This window comes from Carassius gibelio, chromosome B15 (genome assembly GCF_023724105.1).
Source record: "Carassius gibelio isolate Cgi1373 ecotype wild population from Czech Republic chromosome B15, carGib1.2-hapl.c, whole genome shotgun sequence".
Taxonomy (NCBI): domain Eukaryota; kingdom Metazoa; phylum Chordata; class Actinopteri; order Cypriniformes; family Cyprinidae; genus Carassius; species Carassius gibelio.
The window spans coordinates 228,357-251,618 of NC_068410.1; the positions used below are offsets into that span (position 1 = coordinate 228,357).

The 23,262-nt window shown below is 37.6% G+C and overlaps 1 protein-coding gene across 1 annotated transcript in view; it reads right to left on the reverse strand.

Moving 5' to 3' along the window:
- Positions 1-1,748: 1,748 nt before the first annotated feature.
- Positions 1,749-23,262, reverse strand: part of LOC127973000 (adhesion G protein-coupled receptor B2-like) — a 34,591-nt gene continuing 13,077 nt past the window's right edge. The window contains exons 6-13 of the mRNA XM_052577040.1: positions 20,734-20,800; positions 16,983-17,068; positions 13,391-13,489; positions 10,356-10,527; positions 6,702-6,794; positions 3,887-3,926; positions 3,762-3,776; positions 1,749-2,544 (exon numbers count right to left, since the gene is read on the reverse strand). Of these exons, the coding sequence (XP_052433000.1) occupies positions 1,784-2,544; positions 3,762-3,776; positions 3,887-3,926; positions 6,702-6,794; positions 10,356-10,527; positions 13,391-13,489; positions 16,983-17,068; positions 20,734-20,800 (1,333 nt within the window). The 3' untranslated portion in view covers positions 1,749-1,783. The remainder of the gene's footprint in view (positions 2,545-3,761; positions 3,777-3,886; positions 3,927-6,701; positions 6,795-10,355; positions 10,528-13,390; positions 13,490-16,982; positions 17,069-20,733; positions 20,801-23,262) is intronic.

Consider the following 23,262-nt stretch of genomic DNA (forward strand, 5'->3'; position numbering starts at 1 on the left):
TTAAGTTCAACATACAAATGTGTAGTTTTTATTTTTTCAGCTCTTCTTACCAACCAAATGGGGTTTGAAACTGCAAATGATCAACAAGCAGAGGTGCTTAAGCCTGGTCTCAGGAAGTCTAACTAATTGAAACTTGTTTTTTTCTTTCATTTTAAACAGTGATTTGTGATTTAATGTTTTCTATCCTTTTTATCAAATAAATCACACACACACACACACACACACACACACATATACACACACCGATGGAGTCACTAAGTTGTGTAACATCATGTTGACAGGGGACTCTGGGTATAGAAGGCACACCTGAATGGATTCTTGTGACAGACTGATGTGAGAGTTGCTAGATGATCAGTATGTATGGTGTCTCAGGGACTACAGATGATGCAGTGTCATCCGGCCCCCGAAATGAAAGGAGACATTAGTAATAAGATAATTCAGCCTCTGTATTTCTCACTTGTAACACCTTTAAAGGGGTCATATGATGTTGCTCAAAATAACATATTTATAACATGTTTATGCGGTTTAGGGTAAAAAAAAAAAATATATATTTTTCACATACTGTACATTACTGTTGCACCTATATGCCCTGCCTTACTGAAACGCAGTTTGATTTTCACAAAGCTCATCGCTTTGAAAAGCGAGTTGTATGCTGATTGGTCAACTATCCAGTGTGTTGTGATTGACCGAATGCCTCAAGCGGAAATGTTACGCCCCTTACTATACTGTGATGCCTGGTGTGAAGAGATAAAAATGATAAAACCCATTACGAACGAGGCATTTGTTGCATTCAGTGGGGACATAATTATGGATCATAATGACTTATACTGTCTTTTTACAAGTTGCGTTGCATTCTGTGCTGCGTAAACATAAAACCATGTATGCATTTGTGATCGGAGAAATGACAAACAACAAGTGATATTCTACACTGCACAAAACTCATGATTGAATCATCAGTGGCAAATTATTTCAATATGAAAAACATACTTCTAGACTGTGAGTCAGAAGTGACTTAACTTATATCATGAAAATCTCTGAGTTCGAGACTTTGGTCTTTGCAACTTTAGGGATCTCATCTATTCATGAACACCTTGTAACGAAGGAAAACTTGCAATTGCATCATATGACCCCTTTAAAGTATTCACCTCCATGTAATTCCAAACCTGACTTACAGTATGTTCTTCAGCTGAAAACAAAATATGTTATTTTGGAAAGCAAATGGGGTCTAGTGTTGTTTTGGACCCCAGTGACTTCAAAAGATCCTTTTTTTGTGTTTCACAGAGGAAAGTCAAAAATGATGGGAATGATGTGAATGATGACAATTTTCATTTTGAGAGATCTAGTAAGAAACTCTCTGTTGCTAGTTTAGGAATGTACACTTTGTGTGTTTGGGTTGGTGTGTTTCTCAATCACTGCATTCATCCTAGTTTTTTCTAACTGACATTTACCTGTGTAAGGTCCAGGCACTCAGCCCAAGGAAGGTATCCGGTGCTGGATGAAGGTTTCCTGCGTGTTCGGTGAAATGATCAAAGACGGTCAAAAATGATGAAAGACCAAACGCGCAGGAAACCTTCACCCAGCACCGGATACCTTCCTTGGTCCGAGTGCCTGGACCATACACCTGCCATAATGATACTTTGTGCTATGTGGTCCCCAGTTCCCTTTTTCTGGCAAGAATGCTAAGAGAGTACAACACTATTGTGCTCCTAGGTTGTACACCAAAACTGCAAACTGCAGGTGGTGTCCATGATGCTTCTAGATTTAAAAAGAATGAACCCCTTTTTTAACCCTTACTTACTTCCAAAGATCCAGCCGAGAGGCTGGTGTTGGTGCTGCCCAGGTTGCGGGGAAGGGTTCTGGTGCGCTCCACTGTCCCCGAGGTGAGGATCTGCCGGACAGAGGGACGATTCTGCTTGACCTGCATGGTGTGGGTGTTGGTGTGGGAATGTGTGTGCCCGGTGTGGGCTGGCAACTGTTTGAGTGTGCCATAGGAGCGGTTTAGGTTCATGCTGATGTGGTCCACAGCTGCAAAGTCTGCAGGGTATGCCTCACTCTCTGCTGGATGCAGAGTCAGGGGTGAAGGGGGTGGAGGAAAGGGAGGGTCATCTACTGTAATGTTCAGGGGCTTCCCCTCATCCTGGATTGGAGGAGGGGGCTTGAGACTGACTGTCCGACGTGGCAACACCATGTAGTCCCCTTCCCCACCAACACCACCAGCTGAATCCTGGGTGGAAGAAGGGTTTGGTCGGGGCCAACCCAGCCCGCTCTCTGTGCACAAGTAGATGGGTCCAGATCGTTGATGCTGACCTTGCTGCTCCACATTAACCTCCTTCTTTAGTGGCTGCTCGCTTAGCTCATTCAACGGACCCAAAGGAGGTACCTGCACCAGGAGATTAGGAGGTGGGATGTTCCCAGGCAGGCTGCTGAAATTAACGCCTTCCTGGTGAGCTGACAACTTTGGGTCATCCTCATCGTCCAGGGAGATGCGTGATAGAGTGCCAGTTATGGTAGCAGGGTTACAGGTGTTTACCTCCTTAAAAATGACTGAGGTAGAAAGGAGAAAGTAAGAGAGAAAGAGAACAGATAGACAGAAGTGGGGAGGAAGAAAAGAGACAGAAACAGAGGTCGAGTGCACATGATCACACAGATGGACAGTGAGGCAAAAAACCAAGAGAGAAATAGATCATAACAAATTTGGATGCCAAAACAGTACACGACAGAAAAGGAAAGGGGTGGGATGGAAGATGGTTACGAAGCAGTTCCCAAAGGTACAGAGCCCAGATGTTTTGGAGAGAGGTTGAAGCAGTGACAATAAGCAAGGTTGATTTGAGTGGGTGCAGAGAGAATGTGATCGGTGGAGGGAATGATGGGGAAAGAGACAAAAGAAAATGAGCTCAGTTACAGTGCGTGGAAATGGAGTGTGTCAGTGCACAGGTCAAAAGAGAAGCTAAAGGTAAGGCAATGAGGGCAGGAAAGGACAAATTATTATTATCCAGGAATCTTGGCATGCAGAAGTTGGATGGTTGCAAATGTTGGTGCCCCAGAGGTGTTACAGTAGCAGTTCACTTGAATTAGGTAGGGTTAGGAAGGAAAGCCATGCACAAATCAGCTCCTCTAAGAGAAAAACCAAGAGCCGTAATGGCCTTCCGGTTTTATACATCATTAATAAGGTCACATTTAACAGCCATCACAACTCAGTACAAAATTTGAAAGAAAATAAATTAATACTAAACAAGTGCATATATTTAAAATAACATACAAAATTAGATAAAAAGGAACCTTCCTTTGATTTAGTCTTAATTTGAATGGTATAAGGTTGATATTAAAGCAACGGTAGTTTATAATCCACAAAACTGTTTTTTTTCTCCCCTAAAACCTATACATTTCAGGTTACAGACAAAGATAAGTTTGGATGTTAATAAACCTACCATGCCAACACTGCAGCACAGCCTTTTTCATTATAAAGTGAATCTAGTAGCATGATCAAGTTGGTTGAGTGTTAAAAATAAACCTGCCAGTTACGGTTCTTGGAACTTGACATTCCAAGCTGAAATTAAAAGGATTGTTCACCCAGAAATTAAAATTCTCTGATTATAACTCATTTTCATGTCATTCCAAACCCTTAAGACCATTCCATAGCATCCCAAAAGTATATAAGGATATGGCAATCAATTTGTTTATGCAAAACAATAAAATGCTCTAGTCTAACTAACAAAAATGACACACAAACAGAAATGTTCTAACTTAAGAGTGAGACTTACATGGATGTCCTCTTTCTGCAAGTTAGGGGGAGACAATGATGTGCAGGGTTATGTGCAAGAATTAGAGAGCAAAGAGGTAGGACAGCGGTAATGTAAGAAAAAACGGAGGTCCCAGAAGTACTTACCTGTTTGACACGCTAAGTCCACATCTTTTTCAAAGTCCGTCTGCGTAAGTAAATATAGGACAGAGAAGAGATAACTTCAGCTTGTTACAAACAGAATGCTGCCCACAAGTGAACAAAACTTACTGAGACCCATTCTTAATCAATTACTTTTGGGTCATACAATTTATGTATGATGAAGGGTGGAGCTAATCTGTTGCAACCAGTATGTGGTGTTTAAAGTGTCCATCAAAAATGAACAAATTGTTAATTTTAGCAATCATCCCGCTGTGTTCCGACAAAGTACTGGTTTAATGCAACACATCTGTAACACCTCTACAGTAAATAGCAGATCCCTTGGCACCAGCACTAATTGCAATGAACCAAAGTGAACAAAAATTATCATATCACAGTCTGACACAGCTGGGCTTGACTTTCCAAAAAAAAAAAAAAAAACTGATATTATTTTCATGAAAAAAGGGGAGGACTCTTAAAAAAAGTACAATACAATGGACACAAACTGAGTCCCTCAGGGTAAACCAAAAATGTCCATCCCAGAGCAGCTCAACTCCAGGCCCTCATTGAAATGCAGCGTTGGCTATTGCTGCCAAAAGAATTTACTCTCAAAGGAGTTCAAAACAAAGCTTTAGTCAGGGCATTACACAATGGTACAATTTTAGAACGTCCTAGTGAGGGCAACCTGTTTGTATACCTATGCGTGTTGAAGTAAAAAAAAAAGAAAAAAAAAGAACAAGACATGAGACAAGAAAAGAGATCTGTGACTATGCAAAAATTTTACTGCACAGCCATGGAATCTAAGCAGTTACTTTGCATTAAATAACTTGTTCACAGCCAACCACTTCTCTAAATAGCTGGCTAAAATGCTCATGCTATGCTGTCAGCTACACTCTAAAATGGACAGCACTAACTCTAAAGCAAACACGTGCAATAAAGCACATTTCAGAGACGTACGGTCATGTGATTGTGCTCCAAGACAACGCTCTGGCTCTGGTGGAGAACGTGGGCATGGTTGTGGTTAAGCGTATGCATGTGGTTGTGGCTCAAGGTGTGGGTGTGGTTCTTGTCGAGGGTGTGGTTAAGAGTATGGACATGGTTGTGGTCGAGATTGTGAGCATGGTTGTGATTGAGAAGGTGGCTATGGTTTAAAGTCTGAGTGTGGTTCTGGTGGAGAATGTGGGTGTGGTTATGGTTATGTCCATGATTGTGATTGGCCAAGGCTAGAGGGTGGGCAGGGCAGGTTTGGTGGCAGCCTTTGCAGCACCCAGGTGAATATCGGAGCGAGCCACACTGCTCCTGACTGTAGAGGCTCGGACGGTGTGGGCCCCTCTGCCGGCAAAGAGGCAGAATGGAGAAAAAGGTAGGGAGAGAGAAAAAGTGAGGGGTGAGTTGAAGTAAGGAAGGCGATAGGTGCAGCAGACCTTCAGGGGCGGTGATACCTCTAAGCCAAACTGATCCACACACACACTTGGAGAGTTTCTGCTGTAGTTACCATGGTTACATGCAAGTCTAGTCTTTGAAATTACTGCAAGGCACAGGGCAAAGGGCTTAAAAACTATATGAAAATACCCAATAAAGTTATAAGTGCCAAGTATTTTACTAACATTCTTTACTGCTTTTTATTATTTAATATAATTACTGTTAATTTTATTCAAAACCAACTGACCTTTCAAAAAAAAAAAAAAAAAAAAAAGAAATCTCAGGTGTCCCCAGATTGTGTTTGTGAAGTTGTAGCTCAAAATACCCCACAGAACATTTATTGTATCATTTTGCAAATTGAGTGGAAACAGAAACTCACTGTTTTCATGCATGTGTCTAAAAGCATATGAGCTGCTGCTCATAATAGGGCTGTGCCTTTACAGCTCGTTCCTCAGATGTTCTGCTAAAAAAATCTTTCTGGTTTTGATTTATCAGGTCTATTGCACAGAAATCATGTGTTTTAAAGCCATATCAGTTTAAACATCTGATAAAAAATTTTTTTATTTTTTGAGGGCACATGTACAGAAAGCGGCTGTCACATGGCATGTGAATACTAAACTAAGTTCTCTTTCATGTCTTATTGCACGTGAACCGTCAAATACATATAAATTGCAAAAAAACAGTCGGTTATGCCTATGAAGATAAACAGCGGGGAAAGGAATAACATATTTTTATTTGATCTGCATTTTAAGTGTAAGCAACATAATATACAGTATCTATCCTGCTGTCTACGCTGTTAATATGACCCAAAAAATAAAAAGAAACAAAAAAAAACTGACCTGAAAACTTCTGTATAACTTCTATATTCTATATAACTTTGACATAAAGTACTTTTTATACTATCTTTTTATACGTGAAGATAAACATGGCAGATTGTGTGCTGCTCACACATCGTAGGTGTGGCTTGTAAAATGTGACGTCACATTTTACAGATTCTGCGAACAGCTTGTTTTGAGACACTGCTTATGATTTATGGGGATTAAAAAAAGGAGTGGGTGGATTTTTATGATTATAGGGTGGTTGTGTACACACACTGCCAACACACATTATGTACCAACAACACGTAAAAGTTAATTTTGCATAATCGGTCCCCTTTAAGTCTCTAACTGAATACAGGTCGCATACCTGTAACTTTCACCTAATACTAGAAATTGCACAAAATGGCTTTCCCAAATGAAACAAGCTTTATCTAGCAACCTTCTCTAGAATAGTCACCTGCTCCGATTTACAAAACAAATCCGATTTGAAATACAGTCACCCAGTACCCCGTGATGTTTAAAAGTGGAGAAGCAGACCGTCTGAGAGTCCCATGTGAGATGAGATGGAATGGAATGCTATTCACCATGATCTGCACCTGGCCGTTCTTGCAGGAGTCTGGAGAGTTTTCACTGTCGTCTTTGCACCCACCCATCCTGCAGCGCACTGCATCCTGTACCTGAGGTGGGAAGACATGGGATACAACCAGAGTGACTCGCAGAGATCGTTTAAATCTAAAAACTAGGGAATAATAATATAAAGCAAACAAACAAATATGACATCATCATTATTTCAAGCCTTTCTAGGGCTGTTCATAACAGCAAAATATGGTTGCCAGTCCTGTTTCTGTTCATACACAGCTCAGGTATGAAAGAGAGCTGGACCATATTATATAACAAAAGTTACCCAATAAAATTTAAGGAGGCATTTTTAAACATTTTTAAAGCGCGTACAGTTAGTATGCGCATGAATGAAACCACAGTTGACAGCTGTCCATCAAGCGTGTTCTTTGCTGGTGTCAATCACTAATGTTAGAGTTGTCAGCCTCTTCCGGTTTCTGAAAAATGGCAGAAAATGAGGTATTGTGTGGTCGAAGAGCGAAAACAAAAGAAGGTTCCGGCAGAGGGAATACTAAGAAAAGAAAAAAGGAATGTTGTCAACACAGATCCGAGAAGATAAAGAAACTAAACTAAAGCAGACTAAAACATTTTAAAATGAGTATTAAATATTATAATAGATATTTTTCTATCTTTCATTTTGGGTCTAGATTTTTTTTTATTATTATACTCAATCACCGTATAACATGTAGACTGTTAGTGATTCTGAAGACGGTGACATCATTATTAGAAAAAAAGAATAGGAGGGGTGAATATCCATCCTGTGTGAATGCTAACATGAAACTAATAATGATAGCAAATATCCTAAAGACACTAGCAGCTTCTTTATCTCTTCTTTATCTATCAGTTTAATCTAGTTATTGTAGTAATCTACAGAGGGTGTCTGTATGTGAGTTCTCATAAAACTTTGATGTTATTTTATATTCCTGAGTGAAAAACATTGCAGTGAGCCTGTTTGCATTTCCACAGGAGTTTACATAACTGCAGACGCACCGGCTCTACAACAATAGAGAGGAAGACACTCCCTTTAATCAAAAAAAAAAAAAAAGAAAAGAAAAAAAGACAATGTGATAGGCTGTTTCCCCTGACGACAGTGTAGCCGTAGCAACGGGATGCCACTTATTTGCATACAGATTTATGGCCAAAACGCCTACTGAATGACCAAGTGAAATCACAGTGTTTCCTAACTGGGAAGATCAGAGCTTTATTTTATTTTTTTGCCAACAAAAGACATAACAGATATAACCGAGATTTTCTTAGACTGTCTGGAGGCCCCTCTCAGCTGAATCAATCACACTAGGACAGAGCTAAATACAGATATTAACTGAGAATGATTGCTCGAAAAGAGTGTACAAATATTTCTTTATTGCACTAAATTAGCATATAAAAATGATTTCTATGAAAGATCATGCTGCTGGAAATTCATCTTAAATTTTAAAATATATTCAAATAGAAAACTATAGTGATTTAAGGTATTAATCATATTTTGCAATATTCCTGTTTTTAATGTATTTTGCTTGAACTCAGACATGATCTAGACAAAATCCCATCTAAAGTGTTCACTGGAGACATATTTGAGACGTTCATTCTACAACATGTTGTACATGTCCCAAGAGGTTGATCTGCCACAACCTTTACGGTTTGCAAAGGTTACGCGCTGAACAAATGACACTTTAATCTACTTGCGTCCTCCGAATAGCATCAAGCATATTCTGTTGAAACACTTTATTTATTGACTGCACATTCTCTGCACTGTTTAGTAAATCCCTTCTCTTTCTATTCAACTGAGCATGAGTTATCATGCTGCAACACTATTCAGCCGCCTAGACCAGAATCTGTAATCAGTCTGCTCCCCTCCCCGCAACTAAAATTACGATGTGCAGAAACGCTAGGCTGTTTCGCAAGACAGAGCGGGAGACGGTCTCATTCTCAGAGCTTGTTTATGGATGACTGTCTGCCGAGACAAAGCTGCAGACGTATCAGAATGACACCCGATGGCATGGCTTCTAGACTCTCTCTATCTTCATAAACGCATGAGAACAAACTATTCCCACAAACATCCTCCTCTCATTAGCCTGTGCTAATCATCAATGCGGCCTTTCCATTGTTGACTCTTCCATTTCAAAGTGTACTTCGCACATCAAACTGCATCTAGCGCAAGGATCCAGTGCACAAACTACATTCCACTCTCTTGTTTTGCTGAAGCTATTAGGGATTACATCAAAGCTTGCCAGGGATTTTCATATATTTACAAAAATAATACCAGGATTTATTTTACTCTAATCCTTCAGTTTTGCGATATTGATTTAACATATACGGCTTAGCGATTTAGAACTGATTTTTTCTCTCCCTCCTTAAACTCCAGCAGCATATTTTGATTTACCCAGTATGTGAAAGTCAGCCAAGATTCAGTACATGCTGGAGAGTTGAAACTGTCACATCTTGGCTACAGACCCACAACAATGTGACTATAGTTTGATCCATCAGTTGATTTATTTATGGCCGGTCAGAGCAAACCATTATTACGTGAAAGCAGGCCATGCTATTTCAAAAAACTGATTGCATCAGTGGTCCAAGCCAAGATTTATTCCTAAGTGGGCATTAAAATAATGGACTGAAATAAAAGTACTCCTCCAATCTACATTTAAATACACCTCTGACTGTCCTCTAAGACTGGCAGTATAAAAGTGAAACTTTTATTTCTAATTGTTATAAGATATATATATTGTTATGGCCAATCATATGCACATAATATTGTTATCTAAAATAGTGTTTCTCAAACTCTTTGATGCCAGAGGCTCAGAATCTCTAAATATGCAATAATGAGCTCAGTCTGCAGGTAGAGATGGAGCCGGCAAGAGAAAAGGTGAAGACTGGGGAGCAACGGCGCTGTTTGGACAACATGATTTTGATGACTTCATTAAGTTTTGTTTTATAGAAAACTATTTTTAAAAGATTTTCGTTTTGTATAAATTGTATCTTAATTTTGATCAATGTTTTATCAATCAATTGCCCATATTTAATAAATAATAAGCAAATATATATAGCAGACAATGTAATAAGGCGATCTTGCATTGCATGTGAACTGGAGAGCGCCGAAACTCAGCTTGTCCCTCACAGATTTGAGAAATATAGGCTATATATTACAGCAAGCTTGAAATGTCCACTTTTAACCGAAAATATTAAAACCAAAATAAATAGGCTACTCTCTGATTATGCAATCGATATAAAATATGCATTTTTCTCTGGTGTTCATGGCGAGTCCGCATCGTCAACTTCATCTTTGCATTGACACAGAAAACACTAGTTTATTACTAACCATCTTATCAAAGTGTTTTCAAGTGTCAAGAACAGTAGTGAAAAGTATTATCAAGAAATTTCTAAGAGACCCACATAGTGGAGAACAGAGGCAGGAAGTGCAAGATTTCAAAAACTTGAAAAGGGCATCTTTTTCGCTGTGGGTGATGACCCTGTATAGAAGTTACCCACCCAAGACAATTCTGACCCAGTAAAAACACTTGGACTTATTAAGAACTTTATCTTTTATAATTGTGACTCTTCTTAGAATTTCTACACAGATAACTGGATCATTGCCGGTTGCATCATTGATGTTGCCCACTGACCTCTCGGCGCATGGCACAGTGCACTGTGATGATGACGAATCCCTGGACTGAGTCAAAGACGGCAAAGAGCACCTGGAAGAGGGTTGATCGGCGGTCTGTGATGGCCAGCACAGCTGACATCCATGTGAGTGCCAACAGAGGGAGAACCACACAAGAGCTCCATAACGACGCCCTGTGCAGAAAGAACACAGAGCAACATGCAGTTCATCCTCCATGCAGCGAGGTGGCGACATCACTGCACCTGGAATCATTAGCAATCAGATATTATCATGATTTGAGTTGAGTTATGGGGGTGTTGATGAGGTTTAGAAACCAGCTCTGCACCACAGGCATTTAACTGAGTGTCAATACAGCGCAAATGTACAATATACTTAAGGAGTCATTAGAGTCACAGTAATTAGAAACCTGATATCACAGACCTAGTGACTGCTACATTTTATTTATGCAACATGGTATTGAAAGAGTATTTCAAAAAAGAAAAGAAAAACTGTAGCAGATTTCCAATTTACAGATAATTTTTTTTAAAGAAAATTGTATATAATTATTTTAGATTGTAAGTATCCCATAAATCAATAAAATCATAATAATATTATGATTATGATATCAAAATAAAACTCAGTAATGTATGTATTTTGTAATTTATTGCTGTTTTATATTTTATTCATAGTATATTGAATTAATATACCAAGTTAAAATATCAACACTTAAAACAAATAAATAAATAAATAAATAAATATATATATATATATATATATATATATATATATATATATATATATATATATATATATATATATATATATATATATATTACATAAAATTTAAAATTTTTCTATTTTTATTTAATGTATTTTCACAAAATTAATGACATTTCACAAATATTTTTGATTAATTAAATGCATCTTATAAATGAATAAAATCAATAATATCAAATTCTGTAGTTTATTTATTTTTTCAATTTACTGTTGTTTGAAATTCAGTCCATTGTGTATTACATTACTAAGTTAACAGTAACACTTTTTTAAAAAACACTTTTTAAAACATTTTGCATTTACATTTCCTCCATATGTAGCAGATTTACAAGTTTTTTTTTTGTATTTATTTATTTATTTTTTATAATTTGATGATTTTATCTTGCAGGAAACTAATTTTAAAATGGACCATTTTCATAAGGGAATGACAACGTGATCATGCAGAAGACATAATAATACTAATACTAATACTAATAATCATTTTCTTTTTTCCTTCAATGAACAGATACATAGTCAATCCAGTTAGGACACACACTCACTTTATTTGCAAAACAGTCAAAATATTGCTGTTCATAATGCTGAGCGCACATACTAACATGCCCTGATGAATTTCCAACATGTTGCTAATCCTACCGGAGTGTTTTGGTTCTGCATCACGCAGAGCCTATTTAGATAAATATCAGGTGTCAGTAAGGACTGTCCGCCTGAGCTCAGCCAAGCAAGGGCTCACCGCAGCTGGGCATCAATTTAACATCTTCACGCTGCACTGACTCAGTCTCCTGCATATGACTGCGATGGGATGGACATTAGCAATGAGACAGAGGAAGAGATTTGCTTCTATGCAAATCTTCAGTGTGATTTCTAATGCTCATGTAAGAACAATGCAGACAAGATTGGGCTGGTAAACGTGAAACAGTGTGCCCTCCCCTAACTAACTGTGGAGAAAGAGCGTGGGGTTGGGATGGAGCAGGAACACCGACATCAAAGAAAATGAGGCAATTGGTGGGATTATGTGAACATAGTCCTCCAAACTTCCTTTTGGAAGTCCTCTTTATTAAATTCTATGAATGGAAGTTGTTTTATGGCACCACATACACATGCCCCATATTTATACTCAGATAGCGGAGACAGAAAAGCAGACAACAAGGACAAGATGAGGAAAAACAAAATGACAAAGAGAAAAAGGAACAGAGAAGCGATATCATTCATTTCATTATCATTTCAATGACATGACTCTCTCCAGCAAATAGCAGAGAAGAGTCCAATTTATCCAAAGCCAAAAGAGTCAGAGGTGGCCCTTGATCCACGCTCTGGTTCTTTACCTCTTCAAAGAGCACTACCCTCCATGTTTGTGTGTATGTGCATGTATGTGTGTTTTCGAAATGGCTGTCAATTTAACACATTCCTTTTACTTAATAATAATAATAATAATAATAATAATAATAATAATAATAATAATAATAATACATTTTAATTAATTTATTAATGATATATACAAATATAATTAATATTTAATAAAATGACAGGGTTTTTATTTATTTTTGTAATTAAATTTTTTTGCATGGATTTTCCTATCATTAGAGCAATTTGGTACAGTGAGTACCACTTCCATGCTTTTGCAAAATAAATAAATAAATCATTTTACGTTTTTGTCTAATTTTAGAGTTTAAGTATTTTTAAATCCTTGAAATAAGATACAAAGCAATATAAATACTTTTAGTAAGTGTAGTTCATCTTACAAATATTTTCTTTAAAAAAAAATTTATATTCCACTGGTAAACTTCCTCTTTTTTATGTAAACACGTGCTAGACAGACATCTTTGATCACTGCGTTTGTGTCTTGCATATGACACGGTGTCCTAAAAATGCTCAAAATTAAAAAAAGCTACACTTAAAAAAAAAAAAAACGCATCTCGAGAACTTGTGTTTTTCCCCTTCCACCGCCAACGCCTTGCATTTTTTAAAAACGAAACCGTGTTCTGTGTTAATGGGCCCCAAGTCTGTCTTGGACACTTTTATAATTCAAAATACATTGCACTGAACAGTGGTTTATGTACACTTATATTTGACAGATAAACAATATATTGATTTCCAAAGCCATCTTTGCTATCTTTTTAATGATTTGCAAAAGAAAATGATGTAGTCTGCAGACAGGAGGGTGGCTCTTTGAAGAGTTTCTGTTTCTTACTGTCAGTGTTGGGCTCTAGAGATAGAAAAAGAGAGAAAAGAAAGCCACAGAGAAAGAAAGAAAGAGATAAAGAGAGAATATGGAATGAGACTAACATGGCACTGCTGGCGGTAGAGCTGGACAGGGCGGTACTGGAGATCACGCCGCACTTGGAGCATTTCAGGAGCAGCCTGTTACGCGCTTCCAACGGCGGACTTCAGGACCCAATACAGACACACACACACACACGCACACACACACACACACACACACAAACGCACACACACATTTATATATATATATATATATATATATATATATATATATATATATATATATATATATATATATATATTCATACGGGAATATATAGAAGTAGGGAGGTAAAGAGGAATATATATATATATTAAAAAAAAAACTCATAAATATCCATTCACACACACACACAAACGCCACAAAGGTAAAAGGTTTGAATGTAGGATGTAGGGGAATTGAGAATGGAGTGATAATGACAAAACACACACATAAGGAAAGGGAACACAAAATACAAAATAGAGAGGAAAAAAGAAAGAGAAAGAGAAAATTAAAGTAATGCCAAGAAAACAGCATCAAGCAATGATCAACAGCAATGACAGTGAGATCTGTAATGAATGTCACAGCGTGAAAGTAGCTCGCGTGTGTGTGAACGAGAGAGAGAGACGATGATGGCAGGAAAATGAGAAAATGGAGAGAAACACAGTAGAATGCGACCACAGATCATTAACAATCAGCAGATGAGGCAGATGGGAGCTGCAAAGACTAACCTACTTCAGCTGCTCGCTGAAGTGTGTGAGTGTATTAGAGGAGTATTTGTGTGTGAAAACAGGAGAACGGCTGCTGTGGAGAGAAGAATAGTCTCTCGCTGTCGACACACACACACACCTGATACCACCCATGACCCCCTTATTTATGTAAACATTGTTAGAAAGCAGATCAGCATGTCCAGGTTGGTCTCCCTCAGGTCATTAACCAGGAAGTTCAGTTTTTAATGAACCCTGTTACAATCCCCTTCAGCTTTACGAGTAAGAGTCTGAGATGCAAAAGTGGCAAAAAAATGTAAAGGACATTTAATATATTTTTTTTTAATCAGGAACAATGGATTATGTATGTGTGAATATGTGAATACAAATGTATTTTGTCTTGTGCCACTGGGAGATTTTCCCACTTTGTTTTAAGTGAAGAAATGTTTAAATTAAGTGAGATTTATGCTAAAACCAACTGAATTGGAAAAATACAAGTTACACCTATATTCGTGATATATTCTTGGGACGTCTTGGGAAATTCCATTTTTTTGGTAAATTATTCTTGTTTTAAGGTCCAGGCTGGGACTTTACATTGACTACATTGTTACAAAAATAATAATACAAATAAATAAATGAAACTCTATTTCACATGAATTCTGTTCTTTTGAACTTTCAATACATCATAGAATCCAATTGTGTACATTGCTGTCTTGGTGCCAGCCAATCACTGCATTGCTGATCATGGTTTCAAGTATGGCTATATCTACCCTTTTTAATGAACATGACAACAGAAAGTCATTTTAGACAACATAATCTAGACATTTTCTTATAATCTGCTAACTTGTTTGAAGAGCCAAATTATCTAGAGATCAGTTATCAGGATTAAAACATCTGTCAAATCATCTCAGATGTATTAAGCAAGGTATGAAGAACAGACCCCAGCACTTCAGCATTGATAATAACAATAAATTTGAAATTAAGACAAACATTTTGTTTTGGCTAAATGGAATTCATTTTTCCAGTGCTTTATAGCTTTAGTGAACAGACATCCTACACTTGACCCAAACTCGACAGTTAAATAAACTCGCTTAACTGTATGGAGAGTAAATAAAATACACAAAACCAGTACATGCACTTTATCTCATTTGGTTTTAATTTAGTGTAGGTTCTGATATGCTGATTTAAAGTGTAAAGTCATGTCACATACTTGGAGAAAGTGCTCTGAATATCAGAAATATGGAAATGAAGGGCACTCGGGATCAGCCATTAAGAGAAGAAGCAGCTTATTACAACTGTGGACTTGTGTTTCATTTACACACACAGCCTTAAAACACAGAAAGCATGATGCTAAATTTAGTTTAGTATTTAATTTACTAAAAAAGACTGTTCAGGAAATATGTCCACCACCTCAATGATAATAATGATAATAATAATAAAGGATTGTGAATAAAATATGATTAAGGTTTCTTGCTAAGGGGGTTTTGCACTTGCAATGCGGTTGCTTATTGGCCCACTTCCAATGATCTGATACTGTGGTCTCTAGATATGGCCTGGGTCCCTCCTTGAGGTCTATTTTATCGCCCGCCAGGTGTAGTCAGATTGCTTTAAAAATTAGTTGGACATGAGGAAACATCCATGCACAAAATCCTAAAACCTACTGTAAATATGAGCAATGAACAATGATGTTTGCTGAACTAAAAAATCATTGCAAAAGCATATCCACTGTATGTGAAAGACAGCATGAGACAGTGTGTGAATATGAAAATGAATGAATTTAAACTCTAGGGCATTTTTATATCAAAGCCACTATCTTAAAAATCCCATAGTTAGCCATTGCAACTCCCAATATGCATAAATCTCCATTCTACATAAACATTACAGAAGAAAAAGGTGGAAAAAAGACAAATCAATTAGGGCAAAATTGCAGAATGTACTCTTGCCTGGAGGGATTACAAATAGCCAGTCATTGGATTAGCTCAGATCTCTGATTAGCCTCTCATTCAATTAGTAAGACCCACAGTTTCCTGCCAAGACGTCGGTATGGTGGTCCACCAAAGCAATGCCACATATCTAAATGACAGTTTTACAGCGTACACTCAATGCGGAGAGGCTATTGGTAGCTATTAGATGCACTAATTCAGTTGCACTGTGAGCATTAAGGCTGCCTCATGCCTTCAGTATAGAACTAGTGAAAACATGTTCATGCATGACAATGAGCTTGACAGGAGTTGAACCGTGAGCTCATTTTAAACAATGTAGAGCACTTATCTTTGCTTAAAAATGGGGGTTTCTGATGTAGCGTTAGTTTAATTAAAGACGAAGGGCTGGGGGAATGCTCTTGAAGTTCCCAGGTAGGGGATTCATGGAGCGCAATGGGAATATTCACTCTCTCAGTGCGATTTAGCCTCTCGTTTGAGGTGAGGGATGTGGCGGTCCACTCATTAACACAAGTGTTTAATGGATCGCTCTGCTTTGTGTCCAATCAAACAAAGGCAAAACAGAACAAACGTTTTAAAAGCACAAGGGCTCTTTGATCCTGTCAGTATATGCAGTTACATGAACAATGAATATACACTTAGCTAATGACAGAGCTATCAGAGGACTAGACTGAGGTTAGCGGGCCAGCAAATCAATACAAGTCCATTAATGAAGCTGTCATATCTTGGCTTTCAGTCTGATGTTTTTCAACTTTTAGTGGGTGTGTGTGTGTGTGTGTGTGTGTTTGTTTGTGTGAGAGCGAGAGAGAGCGAGAGATAGAAAATGAGTGACAGAATGAGAAAGAGAGAGAGTGCATGGGTAATTTATTTCACCCATACAAATACTTGACAAGATATTCTCAAACCTTCGGCTAGTGGTAAATGAGTGACTTGGTACAAATCCAGAAATAGATGAGTATCACATAGTCATCATTTTGCCCTTCACTTACCCTGCTCTCTGCTTCTTGGATTTGTCTGAGATACCATCTCTAGACATGAGCTTGTTGAAGACCACTATCCCAATCAGCATGTTCACCTGCAGGAAAGAGATAGAAGGTGTGTTATTTGTTTTGTTAGAACCATCATGTTTCTTGTGGTGAGAGCAGTGTTGTTTGTTAGCAAAAGGGTTGTGCTCCATTCAGAACTGAAACAAGGATGCCTTTTAAATTCAAACAGACAGACAGACAAACAGACAGGCAGACAGACAGACAGACAGACAGACAGGCAGACAGGCAGACAGGCAGACAGATAGATAGATAGATAGATAGATAGATAGATAGATAGATAGATAGATAGATAGATAGATAGATAGATAGATAGATAGATAGATAGATAGATAGATAGACAGATAGACAGAACGAAAGACAGACAGACAGACAGAAATCTAAGTGGAATAAAATAATTTAGTACTTTTGGCCAGAATTTAATATAGATAAACTCAGGGTAGTGTGACAATAAAGCATTGTTGCATGTGACATTTAACCCTGGAGCATTTATAGCAGTGGCTCTCTAACAGCGCGTGACAGGTGTTGTAGATTTAAGTCTGGAAGCAAATGAGCAGGTGGGATAATGAAGGAAAAGTAATGCCCCCATGTCTCTCACCCACTCTCTCTCTCTCAGCAGATTGTTGTCCAGTCCGCTTCAGCCAGCTGCCCACTGGACAGCACTGAAGAGGAGCTTAGACAAAGGCCATAGAAAGACCACACACACACACACACACACACACACACGTGCTACTGACACAGGATTTGAGCCAAGCCTATACTCTTTATCTTGTATTACAACAGGAGGGCATATGGTTGTAGGTCACAAGACTGACAATCTCTTCCTCTTAACTGACACCTGACTGCTTTATACCAGCACATGAACAGTGACTACAGCAGCTGCATTCAACTTTGTTAAAGCAGCAGTCTATTGCACAAAAAAAAAAAAACAACAACAACAACAACAAAAAAAAACAAAAAAACACCTGTACTGGATTTGATTTGAAACCCATAATAACATGCATTTAGTACAATGTTGTTATGATGCTTACACTGCTAAGCTTAAGTGGAACACATACTGTACAGTCCCTCCAGAAAAGCGCAGATTTTTTGGTGATTGTTGCGGGAAAAAATCCTTGATTTTGCGGTACGTTTTCTAAAAAAATGCGATGGAATATGCGGGATATTTTTGCAATTTTATGCAATGAAATTGTGTGAACTTGCAAAAACTGCAGTTTGATGAAAAAGAGAAAAAAAGGTGATTCCTCCAACACCTTTTTCTCATTAGGCTACTACCTTAATTACTTATTACCTCCTATGATAAGCAAGCATACTAAATCACAGAATATTTAAGTTGCAATCTCTTACTGCAACGTAAATTATTTTACATACTACTAATATAATTACAACTGTAAGTTTTTGGTACTGTTCTGTAACAAAAAAAGTGCAATCTTACAACTGTAAAGTTGCATCAACTTCTGAATGAAACTACAACAGTGTTAGTAGCCTAGTGAGAAGGGTGTGGGGGGAATCACCTTTTTTTCTCTATTTCATCAGTTTTCGCAAGTTCTTGCAATATAATTTGGCTCCACTGTCATGTAACAAATCGGGAAACTGCTTCGCGCTTTCTTGTGAGCTTATTTTTGTTGGCAAATAAGAATGATTTGCACGCTTCACGTTTCACCCTGGTTTCACCACGGGGTTTGCAGATGATGTTCACATCACGTAATTACGTCACTTCATAAAATTCCCATGGCAATCGGAGGAAAATGGCGCTTAACGTGTGTGAAGTAAACATTTTTCAACTTTCTGCTAAGATATATGTGAGTTTTTTTGCAATGAAAATACAGGGATTATGAAATCATGCTAGCCCTGCATATTTTGCTTTCTGAAATCTGCAATTTATGTGGCAAAAGAGCGGTGTATTTGAAAAAAATAAAAATATGCGGCCTTTGGCTGATTATGCATTAAATCAGGCGATCGCATAATCGCGTTTTTCTGGAGGGACTGACTGTAGGTAATATTAAGTTAATACTGTAGGTTAACATTTAGATTTGTAAGAAAAAAAATGGTAACACTATAATACATTTAATTATTAAGTATTAAGTTAATTTACAGCTATCATTTAAATGTTTGGGGTTAGTAAGATTTTATTTCTGTTTAAAAAAGCCTCTTATGCTCACCTAAGCTGCATTTATTTGATAAAAAATATAGTAAAAAGACTAATACTAAATAGTATTTCAGTTTAAAATAACTGTTTTCTATTTTAATATTTTAAGATGTATTTTTTATATAAATTTGGCACTTTACTTAATTCTTCAGTGTCATATTATCAAGATATTATTGTGATCCACAGCTGTATTTTTGTTTAGTGATAGTTGCTCATGAGTCCCTTGTTGGTTCTGAACAGTTAAGCTGTCTGCTATTCTTCAAAAACATCCTTCAGGTCCCACAAATTATTTGTTTTTCCAGCATTTTTGTGTATTTGAACCCTTTCCAACAATGACTGTAGGATTCTGAGATCGATCTGAGGACAACTGAGGGACTCATGTGCAGCTATTACAGAAGGTTCAGACACTTACTGATGCTCCAGAAGGAAAAACAATGCATTAAGAGCCAGGGGTTTAAACTTTTAATGAGAATTGAGATGTGTAAATATTTCTTATTTTGCCTAAACATCATATTTTTTTTTTCATTTAGTCCTGCCCTTCAGAGACTAGATAATTATATAGTTACATGTTTTCCAGAAGTCAAAATAATTTAAATTAACCCTGATCTTCAAATTCAAAATGTTTTCACCTACCAGCTCTTATTGCATTGTTTCTCCTTACTGACCCCAGAGTTTTGAATGGTACTGCATTTTGTTCATAATACATTTACCGCAATTTGTATTCATTTATCAACATTTTATAAATTAGATGTTGAGATAAATAAATAAATAAATAAATACTCTAAAAGTATTATTCATTGTTAATTCATGTTAGCTTTTCTGTTAAGTAATGTTTTACCCAAGTGTTATTGAAAAATATATTTTGAGATGAAACAATAATCATCTGGACCCAAAAAAGACCCCTGTTGAAAAACCCTGCACTGAATGAACACTCAGCCTGTTCATTCTGCTTTTGAGAGCATACCAAGTCCACCATCCAACCTACCAAGTCTAACATGTTTACGAGTGCTGTTGGTATTCCCATCATGCGAGGCGCTAGCTTAGACAATAGGTCTTCCGTTTTACTATTTGCTAGAGGCAAGATTAATTATTTTTCCATTAATTAGATTTGCCTCTCCAAGGAGGGAGCCAGCATCTCCAGATGCCCAAATCTCATTTGCAGTTGTTTGTTTGAGTGGGCCGCTTCACGACACCACCAAGAAACAAACAACGCAAATCACATCTGACCATGAAAAACAATGCAAACATCTCACAGAAGACACACAGCACCTGAAACTGGGGCTTGTGGATGATACACACACACACACACACACACACACACACTTTGGTTGCTTTGGGCTAAGCTCATCAAGTTCACTCGTGAATTTTAACCTGACACACACTGATGAAAAATACACACATTTGAAATGAGGCAGGCCTCAACTCTAATCTCATTCGTGATTTTTCTCTTCGACTGCCGGCCTGATATATTTAAAATGCATATTAAAGTGGGTGGAGCTCATGTTGGTTAAATCTAGCCAATGAAAATGCAGAAAGACTGAAACCTACCAGTACAATGACAGCAGCGGGGCCGACAAATGCATAGAGCAGCCCTCCTTCCAGAGACAACCAACAACTGAAGATGAGAGAAAGAAAGAGATACAGTGAAATATAAACACTGCAAATCACACGCCAGAGTTGAGAAAATATTCATCTTACTACTTGATTACTGGAAATGTCATATTGTTAAAGTGCTTTCATTGCAGAGACCAAATAAAAGACAGATACAGATATTGCCTGTTAAAATTCTTCACAAACATGCAGCTTAACAAAAGCTGGAAGGTCATACTTTATAGATGAGCATTTTTAATCATGATTTTAATAGAGCTATTTCAATATTTGCAAATGTTCTGGTCAAGTGCAATCAAACAGATTTCAATTTATTTTGTATTCTGGAGTCCTTGTGAAATGTCCTCTGCGAAAAGATCATAGACGTATGCTCTCAATCATGCATACGTCTGTAGAGAAGAGAACCTGTGAAGTAAGCAGGCTGTTACTGAGCCCGGCGGTGAGGTTATCTGAGGCTGCTGACTTCTTGGCAGTGTTTCCAAAATGTGTCCTTTGGTTTGAGGGGAATCCATGTGTCAGACGTATCCAGTTAATGCGCTCAAAGGCCACCATTGTTTTCAGCTTTTAGTCAGGGAACCCCCTGGTTGAAATCAATTGCTTAGCAGTGCAGTAAAGACAGAAACCATTATATACAGAGCAGCAGAAAATGGCCACCACTTTGTGGGAATCCATATGAACAGAGGAAGTAAAAGACTTTCTGAGGACTCTCTGACCCTAGATTATTGTTAAAAATAATTCCAAAGTAGAAGGCCAACATTAGGCAGCATACACTCACAAAAACACCACATTTCTTGTGTTTGTCTGTGCATCAAAGATGAAATCATATCCGTTGGTAAAACCTTGGCTATTTTCAGACTTGGATTTGGATTTCAAATATATGTATTTTGGTCACACTTCGACACGTTACACTTTGGTCCAATTCAGCTTTTACCTAAAATAAAACTAAAATAAAAATAAAAAAATAAATCCTGATTTGCTCCTTTGTTAAGTTTAGATAATGTGTAAGATTAGGGATGTAGAATATGGTCATGCAGAATATCTCTATACTTAACTATAACCTATTATTTGTTCATTATGCTCTTGAAATGAAAATTATGATATTTTGATAAAAAAAATATATATATATACAGTATTGTTCAAAATAATAGCAGTACAATGTGACTAACCAGAATAATCAAGGTTTTTCGTATATTTTTTTATTGCTACGTGGCAAACAAGTTACCAGTAGGTTCAGTAGATTCTCAGAAAACAAATGAGACCCAGCATTCATGATATGCACGCTCTTAAGGCTGTGCAATTGGGCAATTAGTTGAATTAGTTGAAAGGGGTGTGTTCAAAAAAATAGCAGTGTGGCATTCAATCACTGAGGTCATCAATTTTGTGAAGAAACAGGTGTGAATCAGGTGGCCCCTATTTAAGGATGAAGCCAACACTTGTTGAACATGCATTTGAAAGCTGAGGAAAATGGGTCGTTCAAGACATTGTTCAGAAGAACAGCGTACTTTGATTAAAAAGTTGATTAGAGAGGGGAAAACCTATAAAGAGGTGCAAAAAATGATAGGCTGTTCAGCTAAAATGATCTCCAATGCCTTAAAATGGAGAGCAAAACCAGAGAGACGTGGAAGAAAACGGAAGACAACCATCAAAATGGATAGAAGAATAACCAGAATGGCAAAGGCTCAGCCAATGATCACCTCCAGGATGATCAAAGACAGTCTGGAGTTACCTGTAAGTACTGTGACAGTTAGAAGACGTCTGTGTGAAGCTAATCTATTTTCAAGAATCCCCCGCAAAGTCCCTCTGTTAAAAAAAAGGCATGTGCAGAAGAGGTTACAATTTGCCAAAGAACACATCAACTGGCCTAAAGAGAAATGGAGGAACATTTTGTGGACTGATGAGAGTAAAATTGTTCTTTTTGGGTCCAAGGGCCACAGGCAGTTTGTGAGACGACCCCCAAACTCTGAATTCAAGCCGGAGTACACAGTGAAGACAGTGAAGCATGGAGGTGCAAGCATCATGATATGGGCATGTTTCTCCTACTATGGTGTTGGGCCTATTTATCGCATACCAGGGATCATGGATCAGTTTGCATATGTTAAAATACTTGAAGAGGTCATGTTGCCCTATGCTGAAGAGGACATGCCCTTGCAATGGTTGTTTCAACAAGACAATGACCCAAAACACACTAGTAAACGGGCAAAGTCTTGGTTCCAAACCAACAAAATTAATGTTATGGAGTGGCCAGCCCAATCTCCAGACCTTAATCCAATTGAGAACTTGTGGGGTGATATCAAAAATGCTGTTTCTGAAGCAAAACCAAGAAATGTGAATGAATTGTGGAATGTTGTTAAAGAATCATGGAGTGGAATAACAGCTGAGAGGTGCCACAAGTTGGTTGACTCCATGCCACACAGATGTCAAGCAGTTTTAAAAAACTGTGGTCATACAACTAAATATTAGTTTAGTGAT